General features: G+C 41.6%; 1 protein-coding gene across 1 annotated transcript; it reads left to right on the top strand.

The window, feature by feature from the left end:
• The first annotated feature begins 8,186 nt into the window (after positions 1–8,186).
• Positions 8,187–9,653, top strand: LOC119283439. Its single transcript, XM_037562992.1, has 4 exons — positions 8,187–8,358; positions 8,902–8,969; positions 9,048–9,134; positions 9,544–9,653. The coding sequence occupies exons 1-4, from the start codon at positions 8,315–8,317 to the stop codon at positions 9,651–9,653; spliced, it is 309 nt and encodes a 102-aa protein (XP_037418889.1). The 5' UTR covers positions 8,187–8,314.
• Positions 9,654–23,530: the final 13,877 nt, after the last annotated feature.

Raw genomic sequence — 23,530 nt, 5'->3', positions numbered from 1 at the left:
CCGTGCAACGCATGGGCATCTTGCTAGTTGTTGCAAAAAGCCCATGTGTGTGTGAGAGAGAGGGAGAGTGGAGGAGGACGGAGTGCATGTGTGACAAAGACACACGAAGTGTGTGTGCGATAGGTATCAGCTTAAAATGAGGCGATAGTGTGTGTGTGCACGATCGAGAGGGCGTGTCTCAAGAAGGGAAGAAAAATCTACATAGATACAAGGAGCGGGAGAGAGAGACATGTATGCGATGGTGGAAGCACGAGTGTGCGAGTGTATAAACCTATCTAGAGTCTAGCTAGTCGATAAATGTTTGTGAGAGAAATACGAGTCGGGGTGCGAAAGCAAGAGTTTTGTGTGTGAGAGAGAGAGACGGTAGTCGGGAAGGGGAGTGGAAGTAGGAGTTGTGTGTGTGTGTGTGTTTGTGTGTGAGAGAGAGAGAGGAGACGGTAGTCGGGGTTGTCTGACCGGTAAACAAATGAATAATGTCAGTCTGGGATGGAGACGAAAAGGAGAACGCAACAAATGTTGTGTCTACAGGAGAGAGAGAGAGAGTAATTTTAGTGGTATGAGTCATATGTAGAGACATATAAGGTGTGTGAGAGAATCCCATAGAGAGAAAGACAAAGTGAAAGACGAGTGGAGACTGTGTGTGTGGCGGTGAAAAAGAAAGCTTAGGTACCGAGTGATACCAGAGAACAGTAGAGACGTGAGAGATAATGAAAATTGTGTAATGTATAATGATAGGGAGAGTGTGACACTTCTCAAGGGAGATGTCGAGAGACCATGTTTGCGAGGATAGGAGAAACATGAAGTGAGCATGCGGGTGAGCTGGAGAAAAGAGAGTGATAGCTACCTGAAGGAGCATGCATGCGAGAGAGATGGGCGTGAAAGGAGTGAACAAAAAAGGGATTCAAATATTTGAATTCGAGATGATGATACATGTAATCCATACTCGAACCAAAATTGATCTATCAAACATGCATACTCATTTGAATTCACGCACATCTATGTTATTTAATATGTAGATATTACTGATCCATACATTTTAGTAGAACATAATTTGGTTATTTTTTTTCAAATTCAACCTTAAGATTCGAGATCGTTGTATTTGTAAATCATATTATACATATAAAGGAGCAGAATTCTTTGTTGTGCTTTTGAAAGTATATATAAAAAAATGATGTATATAGAATGTAATTCCAATTGAAATTGGACCCCGCCCGAAAAAATAGAATACAAACGGGATTCAAATTGAGTTGGCATGGTAAACGTGCACTCTGCAAAATTTGAATGAGGCGGGGAAAGTCGCAGTAACCGCCCGAAACCAGAATCTATGAGATGGAAATCACTACTGCCTATCCCTGCCATGCAAAGCCTACCTGCTGGATTTCTATAGGTTTTGATAGGGGTAGGTTTGTAATTTCACCCAAACGTGACGTAACCACCTCTCACCCGGATTCATACACGGTGGGCGCCAAAACACAGTGTGTCCTCGGCCGAAATCGACTCCCTCCCCGATTCATATTCATACACGGTAGGCGCCAAAAACAAACTCTCGTCGGCAAATATTCGGTGTATGCGAGATTACCGTCCTATCCCCAACCGACTAATGTTGTTGTGATGTAGTAGAAATTTGAAACGGGGGCTAAGTTTGTAAATTTCCTCGCATTTGAGACAAGCGCACCCTGAATACATGGTTCCCCCTTCCTCTCTACCTCCCTTTTCCCCATTCGTACTCCATGGGCGCGAAAACACCCTCTCCACACCACCCTCCTCCATCCGCCGCCGTCCTCCTCCACCAAGCCGGAGCTGATACCCCGACGCCGCCTTCCATTACAAGAGATCGACCTCTCTCATCCACGGCTTCATACCGGGATCCTTGCATCCCGTCCTCTCGCTTCATCCCCGCCGTCGTCCACCTTGTCGGCGCCGCTCCTACGACCGTCTTGTCCACCGCCCCCGCCGCCACCGTCTACCCTCCTAGATCTGCTTCCACGCTGTCGACAGCCAGCGCTACCGCAACACCGTCAAATTCTCAGCAGATGCCTACACGGCGCCGCACCAGAGGCGGTACTCTTTCGTATCTGCTCAACTTATTTATCACAGCAAGAAAATAGATCGCCACTGCTTTACTCTGATTTCTTGTCTTGGTTGCGAAGTTGCCTTTGTCCGGTTTGCACCTTCAGATCCGCCATGGCACGCTCAACACTATACTCCCAATGCTTATGGTTTTCCCCTTTTATATTCCACACTGGTTAAATCATAGTAGACTAAATTTCAAAATTGGGTCAGTCGATTTTTCAGAGCTCACCGGAGTTCGCCAGTGTGATTGAAGGGGCTCGGGTGGTTGTGGGGCCTCGCCGAAGGAAGAAAACTCGACGTGGGTGGGGGTTGGGGCGGGGGTGGGGGTGGCGGAGGAACACAGGCGGTGGGGGCCGGTGGTCCGGCCGGCGGCCCGTGCGGTGTTCTGTATGGGAAGAATCAGAGACGAGGAAGAAGAAGGGTTAAGAGACATAGGATCTTCATCCAACCACCTGAAATGGTCAAGAGACAGCTGGGAGTTGCATTCTTAATGCGCTCTGGTTCATCATGTGTGGGCACTGCGGAACCAACATTTTATTATCCAAAGTCTGCTTCTTCTTCTTTACCATGTTCCTCTTTCGTTCTTATTTAACATGCACTCTCTCCGTTCCTAAATACAAGTCTTTGTATAGATTCCACCATGGACTACATATGGAGCAAAATGAGTGAATCTACACTCTAAAATGTATCTGGATACATCTGTATGTGATCCATAGTGGAAATCTCTACCAAGACTTATATTTTGGAACGGAGGGAGTATGATAGTAATACAGTATGTTCCTTGTACTGAAGATGAGCAGGGACATTTGTAGTGTAGATGTCTATACGGTCGGTTGTGATGGACACTTTGAGCCTCTTTGATTCTTAAGATCTTGTAAACATAGGAATAGGATTTGTAATGGCCTGCCCACTTGAATTCTATAAGAATAGCAAGGAAATGCGGGAGTTATGTCGCCTTTGAGAGTTACACTGATATTAACAGTACCGCACCTTCACTTGAAGAGAGACAGTATCCGAAGCCTTTCTAGCCGTACCGGCAATACTAGCACATATATTCCAGCAAGTTCCACTTTGCTGATTTTACTCTGATGCTTAAGGTTTTCCCGTTATATCTACACTATGATCTGTGTAGCTGCTTTGTGTCGCACTAGCAGCAGTCCACTCTTGAAGCTAAACACTGCAATGCCTTACAAAATTGGCACCAAGGCATTGTGTGCCATTCTGGATGCAATGAAACTCATACGCTCCCCACCTGTTGATTCTTGTTCAGAATATGATCCTAATGACTATTCTAACCTCGAGGAGTCAAAGGCAGATGGCCTGTCCTGTTCACCCATCAAGGTGCCTATTCTAATTTGGCAATGTTTAATTGATTGCGGGTATCTTTCATATGTTGTATTGCATTTCTTCTACTTTGTTGCACCGCCATCTGCTTAGTTTACTCATCATATATGTCGAGATGCCATGCCCATCCATTATCAATACATATTCCATCTGTCATCATACCATGTTTTTCCATTCAAATGTTGTTCTTGTGCATCAGACATCAAAAAGGAAGAGGGTGATTGCCGAACCTGAAGGAGCACTAGCAAAGTCCTTGAAAAACGTGGTGGTGCCGGAGAAATCAGACAGCACCCCACTTATATTGGATGTACAACCAGTGACACAAAACATAGGACCGACTCCAGCAGACTGTACCCATACTTCACTGGCCACACCACTAGCCCCACCACACAGGACCTGCACTCCAGCAAAAGGTATACCGATTTCATTTGCCATACCAGCTGTACCACAGAAAAATCCCACTCCAGCAAAAAGTACAACAAGTCCACTAGCCGAAGACCTATCCCAACTGCAGAACCGGCCAATTCCTGTAGATTGGAACCCCATTCCATTTATTCCCAGTTTAAAAGACAATGCTTTCAATGTTGTTAGGGACTACGTGCATATATTCCCATCATGGGAAGATTATTGTGAAGACAAACACCATTTACATATCTTCCTATCCAACTTACGTGTAAGTGCTATCACTCATGGTTATTATTTTCCTGTTTTCTGCTGATTGAACACATCAATGATTTACATTACATTGTTGTAACTAGGCGAGGGTCAATCTGGATAGTCATGACGAGCAAAGCTTGCTTGTGCTTTTCAAGGAAGCATTGCAGCATTATCGGTGTTACCTGAGGAAATCACACTTTGATGGCAAGTCTATAAACGAATTTCCGGTGAAGTCTCATGTGCTAAATTTAGAAGACATTGAATGGAAAAACCTTGTTATGCACTGGTCTCGTTCCCAGGATGAGGTACTGTCTATGAAATCACATGACAATTTGAACTTCTACTTTTCCGCATGTGCCTTACGGATCTTTTTTGCAGGAAATCTGCTCGAAGAAGAATTCTGGTTTGACAAGAACGACAGGATATTGCAAATATGCTGCCCGCTGCTTTGTTCTTGTTAGTACCAGTTGTCCTATATCACTATACTTGCATACATACCTGGTTCATTATGTGACAACATTATGCATGATAGCTTGCTTATCAATTGTTCGCTCCAAATTATCTGATCTGTATGAATGGTTACATTAGTGTAGAATATATCCAATGCCAATGTTTTTTTAGCTCTGCATTGTTCTTGTAAGTACATGCTATCCTTTATCAGTGTACTTATAATGACAGATAGTTGTTCATGTACCATCACTCTGCAGCTTATTTTCCTTTGCCCTCCATTTTTTACACATCAGATCTATATTTACTCTTACCATAAGGTTGGTACTGAAGAAGTTTAGCTGTGCATTGCTCTTGGCTGTACCTTTTGCCTGTATCACTGCACTTACATTTATAGATACTTGGTTATGTAGCATCACTCTTCATCTTATCTTAAATATTCTTCATTTTTTCGTATATTATCACATCTATATTTACTCTTAACAAAATGTAGAATAAAGGCAATGCTTTTGAAGAAGATTCTGTAGTAAACTTCTTGAATTGCCCCCCCCCCCCATCAGCATGGACAAGGCCTTTATAGAGTCTGTCTTCACCAATAATGTAAGTTTGTCCATCTCAAGCCTTCAATCTTTGTTGTATATATTTGGTTAGGCATGACTGCAACAACTGTTTATTTTTGGTGTTTGTATCAAATTGCTTGTTTAAAGTTTATTATGTAGTTCGTAAACAAAAGTTTGTCCTTTCTCAATTTAAGTTTTCAGTTGTACAACCAAGTTCCTTCTTCATACCATGTCAATTAAACTATACAGAGCAAGTGATCTTCTTTTGCACTGCATGTATGCTTCTGTTCTTCATCCGTAATCCAGTGGTGTGGTGAACCTACCCACTACAGCACAATGTCATATTCTGCAATGTCTTAACTATGAACAATGTCATATCATTCTACTATTATTTAAACCGTCTCTTTATTTGCCAATCTAAAATGGTATAAATTGACAACAAACTAATCATTGGTATTGATGAGTTCTTGATCTGTAATCAAGTGGTGTCGTGAAGCTGCCAACTCCTTCACAATGTCATTTCCTGCCATGTCTTGACCTGAACAATACCATATTGTGTTAATGCAATTTTAAACTGTGTCACTTTATTCGTCAGTAAGAAATGTGATGAATTGTTAGCACTATTACTTTTATGTGCAAAACCTGTCATCTGTCTGCTTGTTTATCTTTTAGAGTGAGGAAGATATAAGTGTTGAACAAGCACAATCTCATTATCTTGCTCAGCTGCTTGCGCTGCAGCTCCCCAACAAGGCTATCCTTTCTTGAACACTATTGAAGTGATGTCGGTTTTGTATATTATTTTGTCAGCGTGTTTATTTGTACTGGTGGCGATCTTTGATGCCCAGTGTATGTAATCTGCCTCTGCTTGTGCTTTATTAACATAGTGGTGAACTTTGATGCCCAGTGGATGTAATATGCCGTAATTTCTTTATTGTATAGTCTAGGTTTTTTCTTATTCATGATGCTGCAATTATTTTACTGTATATATATCCTGTCTTCGTAGTAAACCGGCCAAACTGTAAAATTACGGTACATAATCGGGTCGTCATGCAATCACGATGTAGGTTGGGCCTAAAACATGCCGAACAGCTCGCGGGTCAGCAGCAGCCCGAAATGAACCCCGACCCATGATTGTGCGAATCAAATCACGGGCTTTTAATAGGCTAAAATAGTCTCGGTCCTTGTTTGGCCCAATCAGATATCGGCTGCGAGCAGGCCGGATGCAAACCGGGCCGTAGTTAGGCCCAACTATATGACGGGCTTTTAACTGGCCGAAATTAATATAGGGCCGAAATGTTAAACGGGCCCTTAACAGGCCAAAACTAATATCAGGCCGAATTACTAAGTGGGCCTTTAGCAAGTGGGCCCAAAAGCATAGTGTCCAGTTGACGGGCCTAATCTGATATGGGCCATAATTGAGCCTAAAGCCTCTTAAAGGGCTGGACCTGATCTGGGCCGTAATTTGGCCCAGATCGTGGTAGGCTTTTAACGGGCCGGATCTCATATGGGCCACTATTAGGCCTGGAGCGTGGTAGGCCATTAATGGACCGGATCAAATATGGGCCGACATTTGGCCCAAAACATGGCTGCCAGTTAATGGGCCGGCCTACTAGGGTCCTCAAAATCTTGTGGGCCTACAGCTAGGCCAGCCCATTAATGTCGGCGAAATCTCATGGGCCTTTAGCTGGGCCGGCCCATTATGATCCGCAAGAATCTTGTGGGCCTTTACCTGGGCCGGCCCATTATGGCACACAAAAATCTTGTGGGCCATTACCTGGGCTGGCCCATTATGGCCCGCAAAATCTTGTGGGCCTTTAGCTGGGCCGGCCCATTATGGTCTACAAAATCTCGTGGGCCTTTAGTTGGGCCAGCCCATTATGGTCCGCAAAATCTTGTGGGCCTTTGGTTGGGCCGGCCCATTTAAACTTGATGGGCCGGTCCACATGTCAACATATCATAGGCGCGTCTCGCCCATTGGATGAGTGACACCTGTGCCAACGCGGACCTGACACGTGTCTCCTCCAGCCAGATGATTTTACACGTGGAAAATCCCCATTGGTCGGGGCTGTTTACGGGTTATCGTATCCAAAACCCGACCCAATAGCTTAACGACGTTCCGTTACGGTGGATGCCACGTGTCGGTCACCCTTGACGAAAGCACTTCTGTGACGCGCGATTTATCGTCATGGAAGTGGACACTTCCGTGATGATAATTTTGGTAATATCATGGAACACTTCTACGACAGCACATGTATGACTATCTTGATTCTGTCATAAAATCATCATGGATGTACATGCATGACAAAAAACGCGACCTACTGTGACAAACACGTATCATCACGGAAGTGTATTTTTTTATAGTGTCAATCGCGCCCAAACCTCCTCATCTCGGATCCCGTGGGACCGAGGTGTGGGCATGGAGGCGAGCTTCCCTGGCGGCCGTGGCGACCTGCAGGCAAAGGGTGACGGCGGCGGCGCTCGATTAGATCTGCAGGAGAGAGAGGATGAGAGGGAGAGATAAGGAAGAAGATGAGAGGGAGAGGAGAGAGGAAAGGGGAGAGGGAGGGCTTCTACGTCGCCGCTCTCTGGATGCACGCCATCCACCCGCACACGCTCGCCGCCAACCTCGTCGGCTTCGCCAGGTTCGGCTGCCTCAAGGACCTCCCCGAGATCCTCTATCATTTCCTCCACGACCCCCGCGATGAGCGCAAGGACTAGGAAGACATCGCTGCGGCGGCCCCGGTGGCAAGAGCGGCAAGCGGCGCTGCATCGATAGCCTTGCCGCCGCCGCGGCTGAGTCCGCCAAGGCCCGGCGCGAGAAGGAGGCGGAGCACGCGCAGGCCATGCTCGCGCGCTACGACTCTGACGAGGCCTTTCGCAACCTCTACGACGGCGTCGCCGACCTCTTCGCCGGGATGCTCAAGTCGGACCAGGAGCACCTGCACGCGGGCGACACGGCCAAGATCGTGTTCGCCGCCAAGTGGTGCATGTCGCTGCGCTCGTCGTACAACCGTGCAACGCTGCTCTGCGAGGCCATCATGCGCCGGGTCTTCCCGCACGACTCGAGCCGAGTACCTCGCTATCCCCAACAAGCTCTATGCCTACCGCATCCGCAACCGGCTCCTCTATGAGGTGCAGGTGCCGCTCCGCAAGGTGCTCGAGCTCCCCGAGGTCTACATGAGGGACGGCAAGTGGGACGAGCTGCCCTGCGCGCGCGCTTGGCGTCCACGGCCATGCGCCAGTACAAGAGGCGTCCTGGCTGTGCTTCTTTCTTCTGGTAATGCACTGCTCCTTTGCTTCTTTCTTTGCATTTCTTATGAGTTTTGCGTATGCTGCTGCCTCTGCAAGTGATGGTATGTGCTTTCTTTTGCTTGGTATAATTTTGGTGTGTGTGTTTTCTAGCGCTAGGCCTACTTTTGTCTCTGGTTTAGGTGTCCGCATATACCTTGGGTTGTGCGCTTGTGTGCTGATGTTGATGTTGGCATGGTTTATATTGTCTATTCTTTCTGGTTGATCAGCTAACAATCAGATTGGTGTAGTGGAGCTAAAAATACATTGGCTGGTTGTGTCTCTTAGTTTGGCAGAAAGCGCAGCATGTCAAATTGATCGGTGTCCATCTCCCTCAATTTCTGCATATTTATATTTGGGAAGTGAACCAGGATACTCATCGAAAAGCTTTATAGTTCTGTTCTCCTTCCATTATTTCTTCAGTATTATTCATTTATTCTCTTAGATTAAAGGTATTATTGTGATGATGTCCTGTTGTTCTGTAATGTATTTTTGATTTTTTTCCTGTGATTGTACTCAATGGTGCTTGCAGGTCCATGGACATTGTCATAATGGTCACCTTATCACAGTGTATTATTTTTGGATCTCATATTCCTCAAGGTAATGGACAAGAATTTGTGTACTCGCTTGGCTAATGTTTTACTAGACCTAAAGATTTTCCCTGCTCTGCTCTGTTAGGCGCTCCATCCTCTGATTCGATGTTGGCCGATCTGAGAAATAAGTGGAGGAATAATCCAGCAGAAGAATTTGGTGAAGAAGAACAAGGTGATATTTCTCTTGTGTGAACACGATCATTGTTTTCGTGATGTTATCACCCATGTGTTAATGTTGTAGAAGATTTATCATTTGATTTCTTCTTTTAGGTTTAATTTGTGTTTAGTTAATGCCCACAGATTGTGATGTTCATATATGGGGATTTTTTTGTTAATTTTGTTGCTTCAATATGTAGGTGCTACTGTCCATGTGGGATATCTAATAGGTCGGACTGGTTTGCTAGCTTAATTTTTTAGCTTGATGTTTTCATTTAGGGGTGTCCTCTTCAGCTGCATCTTTTGTGCAACTCCAAAATTCTATGTTTCAAAGCACTTATTTCCATGTTCTGTTTATTATTTTTAAGTCATGAAAACTCTTTTTGGTGTGCTTGATCACTCCACTTCCATGTTTATCCTTGCAGAAAAGAATACCTTTATCCTGATAGGCATGGAAACACCGGTTCACATTGAGTGCATCATCGCTAATCAGCTATTATGTATGGTCAACGGACATGCTTGCTTATTCCTGTAACATATCATTACTCTATCTGCTCTTTAGAAGTTCGTACAGATCTAGAAGTATTTGGTTTTGTTGGTCAAATCCATTACCTGTATGTCCTTATTTATTTTATTGTTCGAACAAGACATCAGATCACCTACATTCATTATTCTTGATTACAGTCTCATACTAAAGTAGTCTAAAATGGTCTGAATAGTTGTAGTAATTCATAAATATTTTCAGTGTAGTTCTTATTTGGTTTCTAGGAATATAATTTACTTCAAAATTTTGATCTTTATTTGGTTAGTAAGGCTCTAGAATAAAACAGACCAATGCTATATATACAAACAGACACAATAGGAGTTAACTGGTACCTAGCTTTTGAAACCTCTGATATATACAAAATATTATTTGAGTAGAACAGGAGAGATGCAATCTTATGGATATTTCTGCATTTGTAAGAAACTTTCCAGCTTGGCAAGAGGGCTTGACTAGCCATGTGTAGGACTCAGCCATGCTGCCTTCCAAATGATTACTCATTGGTGTTTTCTTATGTTCGTGTTAGCCTAAGTGCATTGATAAGTAGACTGTTATGTTGAAAAAAGGAAAGAGACTATTTTGTTACTTATAGTACAGATATATGCTATAACATATTACCTTTATGCTCTCGATTTCAGTATACGCCCGCGAACAAGTAAGTCAGTAATATCAATGCCTAAGAATTACTTCATTTGCCATTCTAATCGTTACATCAGAGAGCAATGGATATAGAAGAAATATGTAAACAGTTGTCCCTAGAAGAAATATGCAACAACTTATTCAGGTTACTTAATTAATAATGCATCAATATCATTACATACACATACTGAATGTGCCTTTTGAGAGTGAGCTTCTATCAGTACCTCATACTTATCTTATATGCCATTCCAACTATCTGTTGCAATAGAGAGCAAGGGACATATAAGAAATCTCCAGGCAGCTTCACTTAGATGCATCATCTTCTGCTAGGAGTCAGCTTGAAGAACGACCTTCTCAGGTTAATTCTTAGGTCAGTGTTTCGGCTTTTCTCCATTGGTTCGTAAAAACCACATGGTAACTTGACTTTACAAAGAACCTGCTGCACTATAACTTTGGTTTAATCTGTCGATAATGCCCATGAGTATATTCTTAGTGTATGTTTGACCAGATTGTTTTAACTTGTGTTGTTCCTATGCTTTAGGAGACTGCAACTGACATGCTGGATGGGGAATAACCAAATTTCTGGACAAAGACAAAGAGTTCATCGCAAGGGGTGGTGTTTAGGATATATACACAAAAGAGGAAACTTTTTTTGTATAGAACCAAATTATATGATGTAATTGACCACTATTTCTAAGAAATGTTCATCATGTATTAAGTACATTTTATTGTGTCACTTTTTTGAGGGGTAGCTTTATTCATCAAACATCACAAAGTGTGCGATAGAGTTCATCAAACCAGGCTTTATTGTGTCACCTATGTTTACCTTCTTTTTTATTGTGTCACCTATGTTTACCTTCTCAAGTATATATTTTGAAGGACAAGTCTATTCTTTTTTATAAAAATAGTTACAGTTTGTGTCCTATGTGATTTCTCAAGCCTATAGTAACCTATTCATGTCACACAAATATTTTCTTTTTCCAAACCCATTGCCAAAAAATACAACCATGCCAACTTTACTCTCTCATCATAGTGGGCATATTTTCAAACTGAACATATTCATATTATGCAATTTCCCTTTTTCCATACTATTATTTCACAATGTAATAAACATGTTTAAAAAAATAGCATGATTTAGCAGAAGGCCCTTGCAGCATGAAACTATTTTCATCGATAGCATGTCTTCAGCGGGTCTCTGCGCCATTTGGCGCAACAGGTCAACTAGTTCTAACAAATCATAGTATAATTTTGGCTCCCTCAAATATGTGTGTTCAGCAAGGATACTTGACTCAAAACAAAAAGCAAAAAAACCAAAGACTCAAATAATACAAGACGCTCCAAATAAAACTCATGATATGTGACGAATAAAAATATAGCTCCAAGTAAAATACCGATGGTCGTTAGAAGAAAGAGGGGATGCCACTCGGGGCATCTCCAAGCTTAGTTGCTTGTTCCTCTTTGGATAATAACTTGGGGTTCCATGAGCATCCCCAAAATTAGGCTCTTCTTACTCCTTATTCCTTCATCCATCGCGATCTCAACCAAAACTTGAAAATTTCAATCACACAAAACTCAACAAAACCTTCGTGAGATCCGTTAGTATACCAAAGCAAATTACTACTCTAAGTACAATCGCAAACCCATTCATATTTTATTTTTGCATTATATCTACTGTATTCCAAAATTACCATGGCTTATACCCTCCAATACAAACCATAGATTCATCAAAATAAGCACACATCACAAAGAAAAACAGAATCTATCAAAAACAGAATAGTTTGTAGCAATCTGAAAACTTTGAATACTTCTGTAACTCCAAAAATTCTGAAAATTTTGGACAACGTGGGAAATTCGTATATCAATATTGTGTACGAAAATCTGGATTTTATCGCTCTTCTGTTAAAAATTAAAATTGTTTTACTGGGCGGAAAAGTTTCTGTTTTTCAACAAGATCAAATCAACTATCACCCAACATGATCCCAAAGGCTTTGCTTGGCACAAACACTAACTAAAATATGAAAAACACAATCATAACAGTAGCACAATTGTGCAAACACTCAAGAACAGAAAGAAAAAGACAAAAATAAAATTTATTCATTGGGTTTGCCTCCCAACAAGCGCTATCGTTTTACGCCCCTAGCTAGGCATAATGCATAGATCTAAGTATTGTTATCTTTATTTTCATTTTCCTTAGAGGTGTTTTTGGTAGGGGGTTTTGCAAAAACAACATAAAACACCTTATCCATAGATACTTTAGCACTGTCAAGTTGCTTGTCATCATATCCCCTTTGATTTCCGGCAACAATCCAAGAATAGTGTTGATTAACATAATTGGAAACTTGCTGGATTATGTCTAAAACCAGGGCTTCCTTTTTAAGATTCTCATCAAAGATTCGATTATCCCCAAGCAAAGTCTTAGCAAATAATCACTATTATAAAGAATCTCATCTATAACCAGTTTTTCACGATTCATACCATAAAAATCAAAGATTTCTCTAGCTTCCCGTATTATGTAATCAAATCATTCATAAGAACAAGGGTGGCCAACCTTTTAGCTTTGGGATTCTTTATAACAGGTAACTCAAAAAACAATCTTTGCAAGGTAGGATGGGTATGGATAAATTTATTTTCAAGTTTCAGAACTAGTGCTAAAATAGCTTCCGCATAAGATTTAGTCCTTTTAAGTATAGGAACATCGTCAAGACTTAAATTTCCAACAGAGTTCAAAAATTCTTGGTTACGTTTGATACGTCCATTTTGCATCATGTTTTCTTACTGTTATTTATAATGTTTTTATCCATAATAATACTTTTTGGAGTAATTCTAATGCCTTTTCTCTCATAATATGCAAGGTATACACAAAGAGGGAGAATTCCAGCAGCTAGAGATCTGGACCTGGAAAAGCTACATTAGGCCACCTATTCTGCACAACTCCAAATGAGTTGAAACTTCACGGAGAATTTTTATGGAATATATGAGGAATATTGGAGCCAATAAGTACCAGAGGGGGCCCACCAGGTGGGCACAACCCACCTGGGCGCCAGGGAGCCCAGGCGCGCCCTGGTGGGTTGTGCTCACCTAGGCCCAACTCCAATGCCCATCTTCTGGTATATAAGTCATTTTGACCTAGAAAAAATGAGAAGAGGACTTTCGGAACGGAGTGCCGCCGCCTCGAGGCAGAACTTGGGCAGGACAACTTTTGCCCTCCGGTGGAGCGATTCCGCCGGGGGGAACTTCCCTCCCGGAGGGGGAAATCATCATCATCATCATCACCAACAAATCTCCCATCTTGGGGAGGGCAATCTCCATCAACATATTAAACAGCACCATCTCCTCTCAAACCCTAGTTCATCTCTTGTGTTCAATCTTGTTACCGGAACTATAGATTGGTGCTTGTGGGTGAATAGTAGTGTTGATTACATCTTGTAGTTGATTACTATATGGTTTATTTGGTGGAAGATTATATGTTTAGATCCAATATGCTATTTAATACCCCTCTAATCATGAGCATGTTTATTATTTGTGAGTATTTACTTTTGTTCTTGAGGTCACGGGAGAAATCATGTTGCAAGTAATCATGTGAACTTGATATGTGTTTGATATTTTGATAGTGTGTATGTCGTGATTCCCTTAGTGGTGTCATGTGAACGTCGACTACATGACACTTCACCATATTTGGGCCTAAGGGAATTCATTGTGGAGTAGCAATTAGATGATGGGTTGCGAGAGTGATAGAAGCTTAAACCCCAGTTTATGCGCTATTTCATAAGGGACCGATTGGATCCAAAAGTTTAATGCTATGGTTAGAATTTATTCTTAATACTTTTTTCGTAGTTGCGGGTGCTTGCAGGAGGGTTAATCATAAGTAGGAGGTTTGTTCAAGTAAGAACATCACCTAAGCACCGGTCCACCCACATATCAAATTATCAAAGTACCGAACACGAATTAAGCCAACATGATGAAAGTGACTACATAAAATTCCCGTGTACCCTCAAGAACGCTTTGCTTATCATAAGAGACCATTTTGGCATGTCCTTTGACTCAAAAGGATTGGGCTACCTTGCTTCACTTTTGCTACTATTATCGTTACTTGCTCATTACAAATTACCTTGCTATCAAACTACTCTGCTTCTTACAATTTTAGCACTTGCAGACATTACCTTGCTGAAAACCACTTGTCATTTCCTTCTGCTCCTCGTTGGGTTCGACACTCTTACTTATCGAAAAGAGCTACAATTGATCCCCTATACTTGTGGGTCATCAAGGCTATTTTCTGGCGCCGTTGCCGGGGAGTGAAGCGCCTTTGGTAAGTGGAATTTGCTAAGGAAACATTTATATAGTGTGCTGAAATTTATTGTCACTTGCTACTATGGAAAACAATCCTTTGAGGGGTTTGTTCGAGGTATCTTCACCTCATCCGGAACCACAATTAATTACCCCTCAACCTACTACACCTACTGAAAATATTGAATATGAAGTTCCTTCGGGTGTGATAGAACAACTGCTAGCTAATCCTTATGCAGGAGATGGAACCGAGCATCCTGATATGCACTTGATATATGTAGAACAAATTTGTGGATTGTTTAAGCTTGCATGTCTACCCAGGGATGAAGTTACGAAGAAGGCTTTCCCTTTATATTTGAAGGGAAAATAATTGGCATGGTATAGGCTATGCGATGATATTGGATCTTGGAATTGGAATCGTTTGAAATTGGAGTTCCACCCAAATTTTTATCCTATGCATCTAGTTCATCGTGATCGGAATTATATATATAATTTTTGGCCTCGTGAAGGAGAAAGTATCACTCTAGCTTGGGGGAGGCTTAAGTCAATGTTATATTCATGCCCCAATCATGAGCTCTCAAGAGAAATTATTATCCAGAATTTTTATGCTCGGCTTTCTCGTAATGATCAAACCATGCTTGATACTTCTTGTGCTGCTTCTTTTATGAAGAAGACTATTGAATTCTGGTGGGATCCTTTGGAAAGAATTAAACGCAATTCTGAAGATTGGGAACTCGACAAAGGTAAAGATTCAGGTATTAAACTTAAGTATGACTGTGTTAAATCTTTTATGGATACCGATGCTTTTCAAAAGTTTAGCACTAAATATGGACTTGACTCTGAGATAGTAGCCTCCTTTTGTGAATTATTTGCTATTCATGTTCAACTCCCTGAAGAGAAGTGGTTTAAATATCACCTACCTATTAAAGAAGAAACTAAAGAACCAGTACCGGTTAAAAAAGAAACTATACTTTATAATGTTGATCGAGTTGTTCCTTTTGCTTATATAGAGAAACCACCTTTCCCTGTTAGGATAAAGGAACATGCTAAAGTTCCAACTGTGGTTAACAGAAGCTATATTAGAACACCTAAACCTAATGAACAAATTAAAGTGGAACCTAGTATTGCTATGGTTAAAGATCTCTTGGAAGAAGATGCAGATGGGCATGCTATTTACTTCTATGAAGAAGCTGCTAGAATTGCCAAACCTGATAAAAAGGATAAACATAGACCTGTTGCTGGCATGCCCATTGTCTCAGTTAAAATAGGAGATCCCTGTTATCATGGTTTATGTGACATAGGTGCTAGTGTGAGTGTTATTCCTTACACCTTATATCAAGAAATTACGAAAGACATAGCACCCGCAGAGATAGAAGACATAGATGTTACTATTAAACTTGCTAATAGAGACACAATATCACCGATTGGGATTGTTAGAGATGCTGAAGTCTTGCATGGGAAAATAAAATACCCTACTGATTTTCTTGTTCTTGGTTCCCCACAAGATGACTTTTGTCCCATTATCATTGGTATACCTTTCTTGAACACTGTTAATGCTAAGACAAATTGCAAGAAACAAACTATCGGTGTTAGTTTCGGTGATGAGTGTCATGAATTTATTTTTTCCAAGTTTAGTAGAAAGCTTCATGAAAAAGAATTGCCTAGTAAGGATGAATTAATTGGTCTTTCTTCTATTGCTGCACTGATAACCCACAAGTATAGGGGATCGCAACAGTTTTCGAGGGTAGAGTATTCAACCCAAATTTATTGATTCGACACAAGGGGAGCCAAAGAATATCCTCAAGTATTATCAGTTGAGTTGTCAATTCAACCGCACCTAAAAGACTTAATATCTGCAGCAAAGTATTTAGTAGCAAAGCAATATGGAAGTAGCGATAACGGTGGCAAAAGTAACAGTAGTAGTTTTTGTAGTGATTGTAATAGTGGCAACGGAAAAGTAATTAAGCAAAGATCAATATGTGAAAAGCTCGTAGGAAATGGATTGGTGATGGATAATTATGTCGGATGTGATTCCTCATGCACAATTATAACATAGGGTGACACGAAACTAGCTCCAGTTCATCAATGTAATGTAGGCATGTATTCCGAATATAGTCATACATGCTTATGGAAAAGAACTTGCATGACATCTTTTGTCCTACCCTCCTGTGGCAGCGGGGTCCTATTGGAAACTAAGGGACATTAAGGCCTCCTTTTAATAGAGTACCGGACCAAAGGGTTAACACTTAGTGAATACATGAACTCCTCAAACTACGGTCATCACCGGGAGTGGTCCCGATTATTGTCACTTCGGGGTTACCGGATCATAACACATGGTAGGTGACTATTGACTTGCAAAATAGGATCAAGAACTCACATATATTCATGAAAACATAATAGGTTCAGATCTGAAATCATGGCTCCCGGGCCCTAGTGACAAGCATTAAGCATAGCAAAGGCATAGCAACATCAATCTCAGAACTTAATGGATACTAGGGATCATACCCTAACAAAACTAACTTGATTACATGATAAATCTCATCCAACCCATCACCGTCCAGCAAGCCTACGATGGAATTACTCACGCACGATGGTGAGCATCATGAAATTGGTGATGGAGGAAGGTTGATGATGACGACGGCGACGGAGTCCCCTCTCCGGAGCCCCGAACGAACTTCAGATCAGCCCTCCCGAGAGAGATTAGGGCTTGGTGGCGGCTTCGTATCGTAAAACGCGATGAATCCTTATCTTTTATTTTTTTTCTCCCCAAACGTGAATATATAGAGTTGGAGTTGAGGTCGGTGGAGTCTCAGGGGGCCCACGAGGCAGGGGGCGTGCCCCAGGGGGGCGCCTTGAACCCTCATGGACATGGTGTGGCCCCCCTGGTGTTGATTCTTTTGCCAGTATTTTTATTAATTCCAAAAATATTCTCCGTGAAGTTTAGGTCATTCCGAGAACTTTTATTTTTGCACACAAATAACACCATGGCAATTCTGCTGAAAACAGCGTTAGTCTGGGTTAGTTCCATTCAAATCATGCAAGTTAGAGTCCAAAACAAGGGCAAAAGTGTTTCAAAAAGTAGATACCTTGGATATGTATCAACTCCCCAAGCTTAAACCTTTGCTTGTCCTCAAGCAATTCAGTTGATAAACTGAAAGTGATAAAAGAAAAACTTTTACAAACTCTGTTTGCTCTTCTTGTTGTAAATATGTAAAGCCAGCATTCGGGTTTTCAGCAAAGATTATGAACTAACCATATTCACAATAACACTTAGGTCTCATATTTACTCATCTCAATGGCATAATCAACTAGCGAGCAATAATAATAAATCTCGGATGACAACACTTTCTCAAAATAATCATAATATGATATAACAAGATGGTATCTCGCTAGCCCTTTCTGAGACCGCAAAACATAAATGCAGAGCACCTCTGAAGATCAAGGACCGACTAAACATTGTAATTCATGGTAAAAGAGATCCAGTCATACTCAATTTAAATTAATAGTAATGCATCACATGAAAAATTAATAGTAATGCATCACATGACAACGGTGCTCTCCAACTAGTGCTTTTTAATAAGGGGATGATGAGTCAACATAAAAGTAAATGGATAGGCCCTTCTCAGAGGGAAGCAGGGATTTGTAGAGGTGCAAGAGCTCGAGTTTTGAAATAGAGATGAATAATATTTTGAGTGGTATACTTTCATTGTCAACATAACAACCGAGAGATCTCGATATCTTCCAGGCTACACACATTATAGGCGGTTCCCAAACAGAATGGTAAAGTTTATACTCCCCTACCACCAACAAACATCAATCCATGGCTTGTCCGAAACAATGGGTGCCTCCAACTAACAACAATCCTTGGGGAGTTCTGTTTGCAATTATTTTAATTTAAGCATGGGACTAGCCATCCCGGTTACCAGCCATTTTCTCGTGAATGAGGAGCGGAGTCCAGTCCTTGTGAGAATAACCCACCTAGCATGGAAGATATAGACAACCCTAGTTGATACATGAGCTATTCGAGCATACAAAACATAATTTAATTTGAAGGTTTAGAGTTTGGCACATACAAATTTACTTGGAACAGCAGGTAGATACCTCTTATAGGAAGGTATGGTGGACTCATATGGAATAACTTTGGGGTTTATGAGAGTGGATGCACAAGCAGTATTCCCGCTTAGTACAAGTGAAGGCTAGAAAAAGACTGGGAAGCGACCAACTAGAGAGCGACAATAGTCATGAACATGCATTAAAATTAATCAACACTGAGTGTAAGCATGAGTAGGATATAATTCACCATGAACATAAATACCGTGGAGGCTATGTTGATTTTGTTTCAACTACATGCGTGAACATGTGCCAAGTCGTCAAGCCACTTGAATCATTCAAAGGACGATACCACCCTATCATACCACATCACAACCATTTTAATAGCATGTTGGCACGCAAGGTAAACCATTATAAACTCCTAGCTAATTAAGCATGGCATGAGCAACTATAATCTCTAATTGTCATTGCAAACATGTTTCATTCATAATAGGCTGAACCAAGAATGATGAACTAATCATATTTACAAAAACAAGATAGGTCGAGTTCGTACCAGCTTCTCTCATCTTAATCAATCCATCATATATCGTCATTATTGCCTTTCACTTGTAAGACCGAACGGTGTGGATAATAATAATAATCGTGCACGTGCATTGGACTAAGCTGGAATCTGCAAGAATTTAATACAAGGGAGAAGACAAGGTAATATGGGCTCTTGGTTAGATCAACAATAATGCATATGAGAGCCACTCAACATTTTCATCATGGTCTTCTCCTCTCGACCCCCAAAGAAAAGAAATAAAACTATTTACATGGGAAAGCTCCCAACAAGCAAAAGAAGAACGAGAAATATTTTTGGGTTTCTTTTAATTACTACTACTACAAGCATGGAAAGTAAACTAGCTAAAAGCTACAACTAATTCTTTTGGTTTTTCTTAAGGTTTTTCAAACACACAAGAAGAATGCTGGAAAAGAAAATAAACTAGCATGGATAATACAATGAAAAAGTATGGGCGCCGACAACTGGAATGAGTGTGTGAACATGAATGTAATGTCGGTGAGAAATATGTACTCCACCAAGCTTAGGCTTTTGGCCTAAGTTGGTCTATGGCCACTAATGGCATGGTGGATATCCAAAGTTGTAGCTGGGGTCGTACTGAGATGCAACAGCTACTGCCTGACGAGCTGCAGCTTGGAAGGTGAGCTGCCTCCATCCTCCTCTCATATTCATTTGCTTCCTCCCTGGTTATAACATATCTCCTTTTTGCCTGAAAGTCAAAGAAAGTAGGAGCAGGGAGGGCAACATGGACGGTGCGCCGTCTGTCTAGTCGGTACTGGAGGAATTATTCATTCCTCTCAACAAACTAATGGCAAACCATGGCATTATAATCTAGGTAAGCAGGAGGTAACTCTATATCATTTCCATGTATGGGTATATTAAGATAATTAGCTACACGAGTTGCATAAATTCCACCAAACAAATCTCCACTTACACTATTGTGATGCAACCTTCGTGCAACAATGGCCCCCAAGTTATATTGTTTATCACCTAATACCGCACTCTTGAGGACACTAAGATCTGGAACGCACATGTGACAAGCCTCATCTTTACCGTTAATGCATCTACCAATGAAGAGAGCAAAATAATGTATGGAAGGGAAATGAATGCTCCCTATGGTAGCTTGTGTGATTTCCCTAGATTCCCCCCACAGTGATACTAGCAAGAAAGTCTTTATATTCAGATTTGCGAGGTTCACTAACATTGCCCAGTGCGGGAGTTTACAAGCAATGTTAAAATCTTCTAGGTCCATGGTATATGATTTATCATAAAGATCAAATAAAATAGTGTGAGAATTGCGCAAGGATGTAAATTTAAAACTTCTCACAAAGGAATCAGTTAGGTAGTGGTACTGCCGGCACTTATCGAACACGAAGTCCTCAAGATCAGCATTACACATATACATGTCAAATTCATCCTTGATGCCTGCTTGGACCATAAACTCCTCTGACGGCCATTCACAAGGCCGCACTTGAGCTTCCCTTGGTGGTTCATCGTCCTACTCACGTATCACGAGCCTTGGTCCTTGCTTCCTTGAGGAACCACCTTGGTACATTTTCCTAAACATTTTTCTTCCTCTGAAAAATTTCTGAAATTTTTAGTGACTCAAAATAAAAGTGAATCAGACTCAACAAGATTGATAGCAACTACTCCCACAAGTGCCTAGAGGCTATATCATGCATTAAAACTACTTTTGACCACATAAATTTGACATGCAAGCTCAAGAACAGGGTCACCTAAGCAGCAAAAATTTGCAATAAATAAAGCACTAGAACAAAAAATAATTGGACCATTGGAGGAGTCACATACCGAAGAACAATCCCCCAAAGCAGTTTTGTGAATGGAGCTTTGAGCTAGGAGATCGAAAATGGCAGCAAGATGAGCTAGAACTCGGGTTTGAGCCGTGGGATGATTTTTTCTGGAGGAAGACGAAGTGTGTGGGTGCTGGAATAAGTGGAGGGGGCCCATGTGGGGTCCACGAGGCAGGGGGCTCGCCCCAGGGGGGTGGGCGCGCCCTGGGCCCTCATGGCCAGGTGGTGTGGCCCCCTAGTGTGTTCTCAGTGCCAATACTTCTTAAATATTCTACAAAAAATCATGTTTCATTTTCAGGGCATTTGGAGAACTTTTATTTTCGGGGTATTTTTTTATTGCAAGGATAATTCAGGAAACAGACTGAAAATACTATTTTTGCTTTATTTAATCTAAATAACAGAAAGTAAAAGGAGGGTATAGAGAGTTGTGCTTCCTAACTTCATCCATCTCATGATCATCAAAAGGAATCCACTAACAAGGTTGATCAAGTCTTGTTAACAAACTCTTTCCGAATAACATGAAAACGGAGAATTTTTGAATAACACTAAGTTACCTCAACGGGGATATGCATGTCCCCAACAATAAGAATATTATATTTCTTCTTGACAGTAGGGAGAGGAAATTCAAAACCTCCAATAGTAATCGTTGAAGTTTTCCCAATAGAATTGATACTATGGACTTGAGGTTGTTTCCTCAGAAAGTGTACCGTATGCTCATTACCATTAACATGAAAAGTGACATTGCCTTTGTTGCAATCAGTAACATCCCCTGCAGTATTCAAAAAGGGTCTACCAAGAATAATAGACACACTATCGTCCTCGGGAATATCAAGAATAACAAAGTCTATTAAAATAGTAACGTTTGCGACCACAACAGGCACATCCTCACAAATACCGACATGTATATGATAACCCACAAGTATAGGGGATCATAACAGTTTTCGACAAGTAAGAGTGTCGAACCCAACGAGGAGCTAAAGGCAGAACAAATATTCCCTCAAGTTCTATCGACCACCGATACAACTCTACGCACGCTTGACGTTCGCTTTACCTAGAACAAGTATGAAACTAGAAGTACTTTGTAGGTGTTGTTGGATAGGTTTGCAAGGTAATAAAGACCGCGTAAATAAAAGCTAGGGGCTGTTTAGATAAAGACACAACTAAGTTAGTTTTAGTAAAGAGCTTTTTGTTACGAGAAAGTTATTTGTCCCCAGGCAATCGATAACTAGACCGGTAATCATTATTGCAATTTTATATGAGGGAGAGGCATAAGCTAACATACTTTCTCTACTTGGATCATATGCACTTATGATTGGAACTCTAGCAAGCATCCGCAACTACTAAAGATCATTAAGGTAAAACCCAACCATAGCATTAAAGCATCAAGTTCTCTTTATCCCATACGCAACAAACCCCTTACTCGGGTTTGTGTTTCAGTCACTCAAGCAACCCACTATAAGCGAATCATGAACATATTGCAACACCCTACAACGGGGATCCCTCACACTTGCGCGACACGGAGAGCACCATAGGACAACACCAATAATAAAACATGCAACTCGAACCAATCACGATCATCAAATAACCCACAGGACAAAACGGATCTACTCAAACATCATAGGATAGCCATACATCATTGGGAAATAATATATAGCGTTGAGCACCATGTTTAAGTAGAGATTACAGCGGGTAAGAGAGAGGTTACACCGCTGCATAGAGGGGGGAAGAGTTGGTGATGATGGCGGTGAAGTTGTTGGTGAAGATTGCGGTGATGATGATGGCCACGGCAGCGTTCCGGCGCCACCGGAAGAGAAGGGGAGAGGGGGCCCCTTCGTCTTCTTCTTCCTTGACCTCCTCCCTAGATGGGAGAAGGGTTTCCCCTCTGGTCCTTGGCCTCCATGGTGTGGGAGGGGCGAGAGCCCCTCCGAGATTGGATCTGTCTCTCTGTCTCTCTCTGTTTCTGCGTTCCCAGATTCTACCCTTTCACCGTTTCTTATATTCCCGGGGATCCGTAACTCCGATTGGGCTGAAATTTTAACACGGTCTCTATCCGGATATTAGCTTTCTTGCGGCGAAAGAAGGGCACCAACTGCCTTACGGGGTGGCCACGAGGGTCAGGGCACGCCTGCCCCCCTGGGGCGCCCCCTGCCTCATGGCCCCCTCGGGCACCGTCTCGCGTGGATTTTTCTTCCCAAAAATCATATATATTCCAAAAAAAATCTCCGTCAGTTTTTATCCCATCTGGACTCCATTTGATATGGATATTCTGCGAAACAAAAAACATGCAACAAACAGGAACTGGCACTGAGCACTGGATCAATATGTTAGTCCCAAAAATAGTATAAAAAGTTGCCAAAAGTATATGAAAGTTGTAGAATATTGGCAATGGAACAATAAAAAACTATAGATACGACAGAGAGATATCAGCATCCCCAAGCTTAATTCCTGCTCATCCTCGAGTAGGTAAATGATAAAAAAGATATTTTTTGATGTGGAATGCTACCTAGCATAATCTTGATCACATATCT

Source organism: Triticum dicoccoides, chromosome 4A, assembly GCF_002162155.2.
Source record: "Triticum dicoccoides isolate Atlit2015 ecotype Zavitan chromosome 4A, WEW_v2.0, whole genome shotgun sequence".
Taxonomy (NCBI): Eukaryota; Viridiplantae; Streptophyta; class Magnoliopsida; order Poales; family Poaceae; genus Triticum; species Triticum dicoccoides.
The sequence above is the reverse complement of the archived record's forward strand: the minus strand, read 5'-3'. Positions and strand labels throughout refer to the sequence as shown.